The sequence below is a fragment of the Silurus meridionalis genome, chromosome 1 (genome assembly GCF_014805685.1).
Source record: "Silurus meridionalis isolate SWU-2019-XX chromosome 1, ASM1480568v1, whole genome shotgun sequence".
Lineage (NCBI taxonomy): Eukaryota > Metazoa > Chordata > Actinopteri > Siluriformes > Siluridae > Silurus > Silurus meridionalis.
In genome coordinates, this window is record NC_060884.1 from 19,603,700 (window position 1) to 19,616,771 (window position 13,072).

Genomic DNA, 13,072 nt, shown 5'->3' on the forward strand with positions numbered 1-13,072 from the left:
CCAGATTAGTTTTCAGACATCTTTAAGTTGGGCTGGTGTCTGTCTTTGCTCTGTCACTCACTCCTCAATGCTAGTTTTTGTTATAGCACCCCTCAAGTAGCTTCTAGCTCCAGCATTAGCTGAAGAAAGCTGCTCTTTTGCATCATTAGTGATGGACAATGTGGAAAAAACTTTTGTTAGACATTTATTCTGTTGTCCTACTACGAGTTTTACCAAAACACACAACCATAATAGATCAACACAGAAAAGCTCACCCATTTTATCCAAATGTGGAGGCTCATGTTATTGTTTAAGTTTCCTTTGCTGACCTAACTCAGTTCTGTGATTAGGTTTGCCTTTTCATGGCTGAGAAATGATGCAGTACACTGCCATATTTGAACATTGTGTTGATGCATGTTTATCACATGTAAATTCAATACAAATTTCCATGCCATCTATATTACTAATACAAGCCATGATGTCCTACTACGTTTCTTACGAATGCCGATAGTCATCTATTGCTTTTGCTTTGTCATTAGTGTCACAAACCCACTCTGCAAAATAGCAGTTTTGTAAATGCATATATATAATATTATATATAATGTGTTGTGTCTTTGTGGTTGTGATTTGATATGTGTCAGCCTTTTTCTGATTGACCTTACTAACTTGCAGTGTTTTTCTCTCTCACTGTGTTGTCTCCAGGCAACAGCTGTCTCAGGCGAATTTTGAGTCCCCGCCGATCTCCCCCAAGACCCCGACAACGGCTGTCGGAGGGAAAGCAGCGAGGCAGAAAGCCCTTAAGAAAGAAAGCGCCACTCTGACTCGCTTTTTCCAAAAACGAGCCCCAGTCAACTCTTCCACAGGAGCATTGTCAGGCTCTAAGGGTCTGCACCCAGTGAAACAGGAGCCCATGGAGGTGTGTGTGCAGGAAGCCCTGCTGCCTGACAGTGCAATGACTGTGACCACAGCAGTGAAGGAAGAGAAGCTGGATGTGCCTGTTTTTCCCTCCACATCACAGGATATTAAACCTGTAGTCAAAGGTGATGCATACTTATATTCATAATTTTATACTCTCATGCACATATTTGCTCATGTTAATAACCATTACATCCCTTTATTCTGTAGATACAACGCCAACATGTGCCACTAAAATAAAATCTTATCTAACATGAAATAAGTCAAGAGGAAACTCGATCTGTATGGAATCCAAATGATATTTAGCAGTAGTGTTTTCACTTGAGTAAAAGTTCTCGCTTCTGAATGTTTGTTGGTGCAGTTCAATGTCCTAAGAGATTTCTGTTGTAATAGGCACATAATGAGACCCTTACTTTATACAAACTCTCACCAGAAAAAGTTCCCTCAGCAGATTTCCATTTAACGTAATTTATGTATATACAGCAAAGTAGCGAGGAAAGGCATGCTTTTGTGCTATGTAGTGGAGTGGGTAAAGATGTAGATAATCCACATTCAGATACAATGAAGTAAAAGTTTCCTGCGATAAAAATACACATAAAATACTGATACTTGAAAAATGTGTCCTTGGCAGACAGGATATAATTAATAGCACAAATTGTTGAAAATTATATATTCACTAAATTGGTGGCAGGTTTTGGTACATTCATTAAATGTTTTATGGTTTAAGTTGTTTTCACTAAAGACAGTATACAGTTGAGGTCATAAAGTAAACCTAATTACTTGCTTGTTGCTGGTTACATACATTTTAAACAGCTTATTATGTAAATGTATTCTTCTCCATCTAATTACCCATTGCTGTGAGGTTCTGAGAAGAGAAGATTTCTCAGTGACCTCAAATGGTAATATTTGTGCTGAAGAGTTTTGAATTTGCAGTGTCTTTCCTAACGCCACCTTTTGAAGGTTTACTTTCAGGTTTACTTTGTCATTTGCATTCTGGAAAGCATCTTTCATAACTGCAGGATATGAACCGAACCGTGGCCATTTCACCTCTGCAGCAACGCCTCAAAAATTGCTACATTTTGTGCCAAGCGGTCCTTAGAGTTTTTATTGAAGTGAAACGATTGCGATGGATAGAAATAATCATCTTCAGAACAATTGGACATACACGTTTATTTAAAATTAACAACTCGCAACTGAAACAACAATCAAAACAACTACAACTAAAAAAAAATATAAAATCCCTGTAGTATATCAACACAGAAAACAGGTGAGCGCTAATCTATTCAATTCAAAGGGTTCAGGCTTGTTGATGCCTGAAGCTATTTGTTTTACCTGTTTCTTATGTGAGTGAACTTCACATGCTGAAACATTTTGCTTCATTAGTCTTTACATTATGCTTCACTTATTAAAGCATCTTTGTGTTTACTTGGATGTTGAAGCTGTTGAACTCTTGTCCTTATGAGTTTTTGTCTTGTTGTCTTTTTTCCACTTCTTACCATAAAAACATAAGGACTTGTATGATTTGTAATCGTCTTTTATACACAAATAAGTATCCAAAAATGTTCACTAAAGTTGTGTTTCTGCTTTGGTTTTATCTTACAGTGGAGTGTCCAGTGTGTGGCGTGGGAGTGTCTCAGCAACACATTAACAAACATCTAGATACGTGTCTGGCCAGAGGGGAGAAGAAGGACAGTCTTAGAAGGTTTGGGAATGAAGTTAATAATATTGCTGTAAAATGGACCGAAACCTTCATGTAGCTGCTGTAGCAGAAATGGCAGCAGAGTTACGTCCTTTATGCGTAAAAGGAATTAGGACTTTTTTTTTTATTGCTTTGTTTTATGGTCATATAATCTTCCAGTAGAGTGGAACCATCAAAGTGCGGAATTCCTGTATCTTTGGTTATATGTAGCAGTGCGTTTCTGCTACAGTTCAGAGTCGGAAAATACAGCAGCAGCTTTCATTTCTGTTATGTGAGAAATGATTTTGAAGTGAGGGTTATGCTTGTGAAGACACTGTGAAGTAATAAAGTGACATGGGCAGAATGATTTGATTAGCCTACATAAAGCTTTTTTTTTGTAGCGCTGTATAAGAATAGTTTTATTGACAAAATGTATTATTTTCCTCTTAGGTCTGACCAACTAGGCTTTTCCTGTTCTGCATTTATAGAGCCCAAGTGAGTGTCTAAGGCTGTCGTACAGTAATACAAGTAACAGGTTGCTTTTTCTTTTTCTTTTCTCACGTTGAACATCTTGGTAGATGATGTAAAAAAGCATCATTACTCATTTGTCTGTCTGAAGATGCGATCAGCACACTGCTGCTTTGCCCTCTACAGATCACTCACTGCTGCTGTAGAGAACAGCACTGAAAACCACCATGTAGAAATCTTACTAAGCACAACCACACAAAAGTGTTTTATTGACAGTATTTGTAATGTGAGAAACTCCGCATCGATGGGAGAGATGTATAAAGTCCTACATCAGTGCTCGATGTGCTTAGTGAATCATGGGGATGGAAAGGTAAAAAAAAAAAAAAAATTGCTAAAGGGCAGTGTTGCCTTTTCAGTCGAATCTGTTGTTAATGAAAAATGTTTGATTTATCTAACTAATATATTTTATTTTGTAAATGTGTTTCTGTCATCAGTGAGCACAGCTACATTTTTCGATAGCACATTTTTATGTCGCTGGATTTCTCCTTTTGTCAGCGTTGTGGCCAAATCCCAGCTATAAACCATTTATATATTTCTTTGCCTCATGTCAAGGGAGAAATTTGCCCTCAGATTCGTAAAAGGCGATCGTCAGGATTCGGGATTTTGTTTATGTAAACGTGTTTCTGTGCAGCCCAATTATTCTCCACTCTGGCAGCTGAGGTCAGCCTGATTGGCTTTGCGGCAGAATATCATGGAAGGTCTGATGAATGTGGTTGTGCTTCAGCATTCTGATGGCCTTTAGCGCATCTCAGCACTCCGCTTGCACACGGAAAGATTGATGGCAGATGGATGGAAACATGATGCATTGCTTTACTGCATCAAATTAATGCGTGGTGTTTTTCGGGCCCTGTTCCTAAATGGGATTTGATGAGTGACTTAGTGTAGTAAAAAGCCATTTTATGTCTTATTCCAAAAGCTTGGCTTTGCCTTACACGGTTGCTATGTGGCGTTTAGTGTGATTTTTAACCTTTTTGCAGGTTGGAAAATGTTCTAAATATTAATGTTTAGTTGAAATGCCAACAATTATTCTGTTTGTGTGCCATGTCAGTTGTCGGAAGCGCAGGCCGATGGCTAAGCTGGTGTACAACCTGCTGACAATGGGCGAGCTGAAGAGAAGGCTGAGAGAGTGCCATCTGTCCACACAAGGCTCCAGAGATCAGCTCATTCGACGGCATCAGGAGTTCACGCACATCTACAACGCACAGTGTGATGCGCTCAACCCCAGATTAAGTACATATTCACTGTTCAATGAGAGATTTTATTATTGTTTTTTTTAATAAGAATGTTTATGCCAAAAAATTTACCTCCTGCTTTGGGTTTCTTATCTCCGTATTAGACCAAATATATTTTCTCTTGAGACACAGGTTATTGAGACGAACCTACATGCCTGTCTTGTTTTTGTATATGGGAACAAAAGTAGGAAATTTACTAGCTATTTTAGCTTTCTCTGTTGGGCATGCTGTGAAAAAAAGGATGTCTGCAAAAAGGTTTGTACATAAACATTGTGTGTTTTTCATGTTGTGTTAAAATATAGAGTAATAAACATAAGTTATTTAAGTGTAAGCGAGTAATTTATAGCTGTGCAGTTAGTCATTCAGTGGAGGGAAATGAAGCTTGTAAAATCCACTGTCTGCCTGTGCCCTTTCCAACTTAGTTTTGACCTGCTGTCTAGCATTGAGTGGAATAGAGCGTTTTTTGTTTAAAAAAAAAAAAAAAAAACAACAAAACGTATTTATATTTATTTATTTTTTTGCTTGGATGGTGAAGTTTTTAAAATTATAGCTGCTACTTTTTTCTCTGATAAATTTCAGTCAAAACTGACAGTATAATTTGAGTTTCAAGAGTTCAAGGTTCAAGATTTAGGATTGTTTTTAAATGTTTGATTCTCTCCGCAGTAAGTCACGGGGTGTATATTGGCAAAACTGTCTTCAGGTAAAAGATGGTTTTGTGTGCAGACCACGTCTGCCCCTAGTTGATAATGCTCAGGATAAGGATGTCTGCCAAACGCATTAGATGCTTAATAAAAAAAAATAAAGATCCTTTGACTAAACAAGAAGTGCAATGTATTTTTATAGTTCTTTTTTGGCAAGGATAATCAGGGCAAAAAATAGAATGTTGAAACAGGGAACTAAATGTATACAGAGAAATCATCTTCCTTTTATTGCTTTCTTCTTTCACCATTTGAAGGCACATAAATCGTAAGACCCATTCACATATATATATATATATATATATATATGTTTCCCTTTTCAGGTATGAGTAAATGATAATAAAAGGTTAGAAATAGTAAAATATTATAACATTAGAATAAAATTTGTATGTAATTAATTTCTAGTTTTTTGTGTTATTATTATTATTTGCCTCGATGCTTCGTTTAGTCTATTTAGCTACACACGGAGCACTGTTTCCCCACAGAACATTATTATTGAAGCACCCTAACCCCACCCCCTTGTAATTTTGACTTTATTTCCTAAAATATAGACTTTTCTTTCCGAATTTTCTTCGTCAATCGGGCAGCGTCACTCCCTCTGTTGTGCCGGAAATGTTTACAGATTGAGAATGAAATGGGGAGAAAACAGCGAGGGGCGAGGAGAAGATCCGTATGGAAGCACGTTTTTCGGGCACATAAAAAAAATGTTTGCCTAATTCCGACTTTTTCCCATCGTTATTTCTGGCAATTAGTTTTTTTCTCGCGATTAATTTTTTTTTCTTAGGCAATTCTGACTTTATTTCTCGCAATTACAACATTTTTCACATCACGTCACCCCTGTAGTGCTAGAAAGCTTTACACATTGAAAATGAAATGGGCTACGATTAGTAGAATCACATGGTATTAAAATAAGCTATTAAACTCTGATCCCTGGAGATAACTAACAATCTAACAGTCTAACAATCAGCTCTGGAGGAGACGGAACAAGACAGATGAAGCAGAGGAGCCTCATTCATACACAAACAGCTTCAAACTTCAGACCGACAACATGGTTACCAGTGGATCACAATTGCGGGATAAAAAAAAGGCAGAATTACGGGGAATGAAGTTAATTGAGAGAAAAATTTAAAAAAAGAAACGTGAGGAGGGAAAATGTCTTAACTACTCCAGGAAATTCAGGCCAAAGGAAATGACAACGTTTCCAAAATTTGGGATGATTTTAAACTAAAATATAAAGAAAAAACCTACAGTGCCCTTACTTAAAAAATGTAAATTAAATAAATAAGTAATCAGAGTAATCTGACATTTTTTTATTAATTTATATAGATTTATATCGTTTTTTTATTTATATATTGGTATTTGCATTTTGATGTATTATGACAATTATTATTAATGCACTAAATAGGTCTAGTTTTCACATATATTCAGCAATAAAATGTTGAAAAAAAAAGTTAGTAGTAAAAAGTAAAAAGTTTCTTATTCTATTACTTGGTTATTTTCAGGAACCCGTCTTATTTTCTCTTGTATATTTAGTATTGCTCTTTAATCAAGAAAAAGTACTTCTTAGTCCATTGGGATAGCTCAGTGGGTAAGGTGTTGGTTTACCGATCTGCAGGTTTTGGGTTCAAACCTCGGTGTTGCCAAGGTTAAAAATTTATTTAGATTTTTTTTTATCTAATAGTTTGTTTAATTTGTTACATTAAACTGTAAATCTATTTGTTAATTAAAGAGACCTGTTTAATCGTAAAATACTTGATTTATTAAAATAATTGATAGCTGCAGCCCTAGTGTAAATATTATATGGTATATTTATTATTTCCAGTAAAGTTTCTCTTTTTCCCTCCTTTGTTTTTAGACTGAGCATATGTTTTTATTTTTTGAGGAATGCGGAGGTGAAACAGAATTCATTGAATTTTAGTATTAAATACATCTTTAGTCTTCTAGATGAATTCTAGATTAGTATGGTTAGTACAATGTCAGCAACAGTATTGTACTTAATTTATGGCTTTTTTTTTTTTCATTCTGACAGGTGAGGACATTGCAAAAGAAGTTGAAAACAACGAGAAGACGAGGAACCAGCTAAAGAGTGAAAGTAAACCTGTAAGTGCATTGTCTTGCTTCTACTCTTCATGAAGCGTGTAAATTATGCGCGCCAATCTAATTCAATTCGTTTACTCAAAGCCTCAAGCCAGTGTTTTCTTTTATTTTTGCAGGTAATACTCATCAATAAAAACCACAAAGTTGAAGAAATCGAACAACTGCATTCAGATTATCGTAAGTCGGCCAATTTTCTTATGCGCAAGATTTTTCAATATATTGTAAACAAATGAATAAAGGGTGCAAGTTTGTCCAGCAACCTACGATTCATAACTTGTTTTGGGATTTGATTTTACTTTCTTCTCAATTTAGTTTTTACCATTTTTACTCAACTCTGAGAGAATTTGTGTAGTTTAATTGAATATAATCCAAGTCGGACAGTTAAGATATGATGGACACTAAACAATGCAGGCAAGGATTCGGTGTTGTGATTCGTCCAGAAATGAGACTGAAACACACATTAGTTTTGGCATTTTTCCCCTTAAAAGCATTGGGTGTTTTCTCCTAGGTATAAAAGGTGTATTGGAAATAAGAGGAAATGTATAGAGACTCGACATTGTTTCTTAAAGAGCGGTATGCGGCATAATTCTTAAATAAGCGGTTATTATTTGTTCAATGAAAAGCTTTTCTTTCTGCTTTTTTTTAAAGGTTGGTGTAAATATAAAAGCAATAGAGCAGTTCAGCCAAGTCGCTTAGTGAGCATTAAACGTTTTTATTTTCTCCCACATCTGCACTTGTACTTCAGTTCTGAATATTCATTAGTGTGTTTCGCATGCTGCGTTTCACATCGTGCACACATCTGTCTGCCAGAAAAACAGATTCATTCAGTCGACTGATGACTTTTCAGACTCAGGAAAACACGGGTATGTGCAAAATAAACCACGGAGCAAAGCAGTCATATGCATTTGCTACCAAACACCACACAGGCACCTCTCAGTTGAACATGCTGAGAAAAAATATGGTTTGATCAATATATTTTCATGGATTGTGAGGGGAAAAAATTAAAGCTAATAGTTCAGACTTTTGACTTTTGATTATGTAACATTAAGTTGAGTTAAAGTTTTTTTTTTGTCAGTCTGAGCAAATACATTATGGACAAAAGTATTGGGACACCTGACTTTCACAGCCATGTGTTCAGATTTTCCCTTCGTGTACAAGAAATCTATATAAGTATATTTCCCTGTTTTTGGCTTTTTTTATGGTAGCAAAAATGAAAGAGCAAAATTATGGCACAGGGGCTTTTGTTTTATTTTTGTTTTGCCTCTTTGAAGCGTTTTTTTATTTATTTTTTTTGCTCAGAACTGAGTATGAACTAAAATATACAGAAATACATCATAGAAATGGAAAAAATAATATAAATATTCTCTGTTCACATACAGTATATATATTTTTTCTATTTTGTTCAAGACAAACCACCAGACACCTCTGTTGTCAGGCTTGATCATTTTTATAGACCCTCATGATAAGAATGTCTCCTTTAATCCACAGATACCAAATATGTTTCATTTCATGCATCCTTTGTTTGTTTGTTTTTTTTTTCTTTTTAACTGTTCTAAACTGCACTACAATTCGTTTTTGAATTGTCCAATTCAAATAGAATAAACACTATACAGTATATGTAAAAGGACCCCTAAATGAAGAATCCCTAAAGTGGATTATTCTTCTGTAGATGCACGTTCCAAAGTGTTTTATTCCTCTTTTACCATTGCAATTTGCCAAGAATTGCAGATCAGTTAATACATATTAATTTATATTTTATTATTATGCTATTTATTTATTTTGGACTACTGGACAGATCTCCACATATTTTAAGTACAGAATTAACTGCCTTTTTTATTTATTTTATGAAGTAAATGTATTGCAGTGTTCATTCCTATCTTGTTCACCACCTTGCAAAAATCCCCTAATACAGTATTTTAACACAGCAAGATGCTCAACAATCTGAAAAGATTTAATATTACTGTATTCATATAAATCACACTCAGGCATGTTAACAAAATGCAGTAATAAATCCAAATTGGAAAAAAAAAAGTTCTTTGAGTGCCTTAAGAGTGTGTCATATTTAATCCCTAGGGTACCATATACTGTGTGTGCTGTAAATATAAAGCATGGTTCATGTCTTTAAGATGAAGGCTACACTCTTTCCTGATTTTCTGCTTCCTGAAGTAAATAAAAGAATGAATTAGCTTAAGATTATTTCAGTGTGCTATTTATTTATTTTGCAGGACAGAAGTCGTCGGTTGGTATTCGGCCTGTGATTTCAGGCTTGCAGGAAGAGAATCACGATAGGAAGAACGTTGAAAAATTGATGCGCAGCATCAGGGGGTCTCTATAAATAGCAGACCTGTCGAGATAACGTCTTGAATAATCAGCGAAAGGCATAATGACTCACTCACTGACCTGGTGAAAGAGATGATGAACAGGAACATGAGTTCAAGAATGAATGCAAAGGGAGTGAACACAAACACTGACATTGCTAAGGCTATTGATGAGTCATAGTTCATCTTTGCTGGTCAAACATAATGGTGCCAATTTAGGCAATTTTTCTGTCTGAATTTGCTTCGCAGTGCTCTGTCAGTGTAGCTGAAAATGTGAAGAGCATGGACATTAAACTATGTATCTAAATAGTCATAAAACAGTCATGAGCATTTATTTTTTTTAATGATGAACTTTGTGTTTTGGTGTCTGCCTTTAGGCTGAATACGGCTTTAATCACCATTAAATTTTTTTGGCTGAAATGTGTGTTGTGTTTAGAAAAACATGCTTTCTTCAAATGCAGAACATTTGAACCTTTCTGAAATGCCTTAAGAAGAAAGAAGTTGCCAGATAATGAATTTAACCCTCTTTGGTTTCTTCGCCTGTGTGTTTTGTGTAACAAGTGCTGTCTGTGCTCGTTACTCTGGAGATTAAACACAGGAGCTGTCAGCGGGGGAATGTTCACTGCTGTTTAGAGATTTGGATACACACAAGCCGAAAATTCACGATTGCTTTTGTTTGTACATTATTGCGATTCCATAAAAACCGCTAACCGATGGCTGTGCCAGTCTTTTTTTTTAATCAAGCGAGTAATAAAAAGTGCACCCGAGCTCACATAAGGGTGCAGGTTATGTGTAAGTTTTGATTTTTTTTCTTTATTATTCACAAGTTTCAAAATTTGTAGTAAACTGTTATTTTCATCCTAACATCATATCAGCATACCTGATGTTTCTTAAATGGCTTTTTTCCTCATTCTTTCGTTGATTACGCGCAGAGCTTAAAGCCATGCTGAATTTTTTTACAGCATCCCTGTAGAAAGCATTATACTAAAACAAACATATATCCAAAACAGTTCTATTTCTTTTCTGCTTTTCATTTATCCTCTGCTTGAGGCATCTGGTGTCTACAATAAACTGGAATCAGTGGCGTCAAACATAACGAGCAGATGTGCTGAACTGAAGGTCACACACGCAAAGTAGTGCAAAGAGAAAGTGCAGAAAACTGCCAGTCATTTCCAATAGGTTTTGTGCTGACATGGAGTTTCCACGTGTCTAAAACCCTGTCTTACGAAAATTGTCAAGTTCGAGCTGTGTGGATTTTCACACTTAAATCCACTGGTATAAAAGCAGGTTTTGTTTGAGTTGCATCATTTTTTCCCCACATTTTAAGGCTAATAGGTCATAGTTTGAAATCGAAAAGCATTGCTATTAATCTTTTGCAGTTCAACTTTAGAACAGTGGTTCTTGATTTTAGAAATAGAAGCCCCAAGAACTAATCCAGGAATAGAACATAGAACCACTGCATTACAGTAAAGTTATGGCATATTCTAACTAAGCAAAAAAGCTGACTAAGCATGTCGTAATAGGAAAATATTCACTTTGAGGTGCAGTAATGAAGACTCCAGAAAGTGGATTATTCTTCTGTAGATGCGCATTCCAAAGAGTTTTATTGCTCTTTTACCATTGCAATTTGCCAAGCATTGCATGTCAGTTAATACATATTAATTTATATTTTATTAACCAGTGACACTTTTGCTTTGTAACCCATTTATTTTTGTTCTGTTACAGAACATTTAGATGTAGTGCTCGTTCCTATTATCATGTATGTTGCAGTAGCAGTCACCAGCCTCTTTCTTTCTTTCTTTTTTTTTTTGTCTTCTTGAAAGAATGCATCTCGTCTTGTTTCCAAGGAACCGGAACGCATAAATTCCTCTAGCTTGAAGATTTTCCTATGTTGGAAAGTCTATTAACCCTAGCAAAGCACAGATTTATTCCCCCCCTAGAATTGTTAAATAAATGTGTAAATTGTACGTTTGACCATAATTTACCAAAATAAATTTTAAAGAACACATTATGCCATGCACATCCCTGTGAGTAAGTTCTTATTACAGAAATGAATGCATATAAAATAAGTATATTAATGTAAACCAGGGCACCAATGTGGTGCTAAAAAAATTTTCCTACCTTGTTAAATCCTTGTTGATAATTCAAGATAATTAATAACTTGTTGAGAAATCATTAACATGATCAGTGTCTTCACATAGATCAGGGGTGTGAAACTCAGTGTCAAATCCGGCCCGACGTACAATTATATCTGGCCCGCGAGATGATTTTATAAAGATCTATTATTATTGTTATTAATGTTCCTGCGATATGAAAACCGATGGGATTGTGAGTAGATGTTTACTGACATTGCCGGTAAACACGTGTGTCTTATTTGTGGAGCGAATGTGGCTGTAATTAAGGAATTGAATCTAAGACGGAACTACGAGACAAAACATCAGGAGAAGCTGAAAAACCTGAATGCAGAGAGCACCAGAGCAAAATCACAAAGTGAAGCTGGTGTGAAAACAGAGGAGAAATCAGAGGCACATCAGCCGGTTATTTACTGAGGGAGAGTTTCTGAAGAGCTGCATGATGAAGGTGTGAGACGTCTGGTGTTTGACTGGAGTTAGATATTTTTATGGAAAGCTAAATATTTTAAATTATTTAAATTTTAAGTTTATTTATTCTGGAATAATATTCCTGTCTGTTTTTATTTATATTTATGTTCAAAAAACATTGTTTTAGTGTGTTCAATAAATGTTTATCCTGTTCGGCCCGCGACCTAAAGTGTGCTTTGAGTTTTGGCCCCCTGTGCAATTAAGTTTGACATAGATAAATATAATTAATTATTATTAATAACAAATAATTAAAGGTAAATTGAGCAAATTTGTTATTTCAGAATTGTGTATCAAACTGGTAGCCCTTCACATTAATCAGTACCCATGAAGTAGCTCTCGGTGTCAAAAAGGTTGGTGACCCCTGATGTAAACCATTGCGAATATCAGAATTTCAATTACAGCGCTGTACTCCCTGTTGTCAGAAAAAATTAATGCACACGTCCTGAACAATGAGATTCCGATTCCACTCATCGTTAAAATCACAGTATTTTACTGTCCAACTTTTTTTATATTGAATATTTTTGTATAAAATTAAAAAATAAAAGGTAAAGGAGCTGTCACTTTTAATAAACCTTGCAAAGAAAATCTGTGTGAACCTATTTTCAGCAGTTCTTGAGTGTAGGCAATGCGACATTTGCGCTCCATTCTTCACCCTTCTCTTCTCTCACTTCTAGCCAGCCACAAGATCTTTGATTATGAGGAGAAAGATAGAAACAGATGAAATGTAATTGTAAGATTCCTCAGCTGGAACATTTGAGGCTATTTTTAATGAGAGATTATAGTCTGCACGGTCAAACTAAAACATCAGCAGTAGCAATGAAAATTTGTGGTCGTTTAAACTTGGATCAGGGTTTTCATCATATTCTGGTGTCTGTTTTAATGCCCACCATTTTGGGGGAAACCCTGAATCGTTATTGCATTAAATGATCAAGGATTGATTATTTATTTATTTATTGCTGGAAAGCAGAAATACAATAAAAATAATTTTTTATTGGTTGTATTGCATCCTGTATTATCTCATGCATAG

The 13,072-nt window shown here is 35.4% G+C and overlaps 1 protein-coding gene across 6 annotated transcripts in view; it reads left to right on the forward strand.

Moving 5' to 3' along the window:
- The window catches only part of rad18 (RAD18 E3 ubiquitin protein ligase), a 60,815-nt gene that overhangs the window by 16,810 nt on the left and 30,933 nt on the right, over window positions 1–13,072 (forward strand). For 4 of the 6 annotated variants that reach the window (XM_046851070.1, XM_046851061.1, XM_046851077.1 and 1 more), the window contains exons 5-10: window positions 682–1,019; window positions 2,497–2,596; window positions 3,023–3,067; window positions 4,149–4,330; window positions 7,060–7,130; window positions 7,244–7,304. In XM_046851070.1, coding sequence (XP_046707026.1) covers window positions 682–1,019; window positions 2,497–2,596; window positions 3,023–3,067; window positions 4,149–4,330; window positions 7,060–7,130; window positions 7,244–7,304 — 797 coding nt within the window. Of the gene's footprint in view, window positions 1–681; window positions 1,020–2,496; window positions 2,597–3,022; window positions 3,068–4,148; window positions 4,331–7,059; window positions 7,131–7,243; window positions 7,305–9,352; window positions 9,864–13,072 lie in introns of those variants that run through there. The other 2 variants (XM_046851092.1, XM_046851086.1) reach the window with 2 other exon arrangements.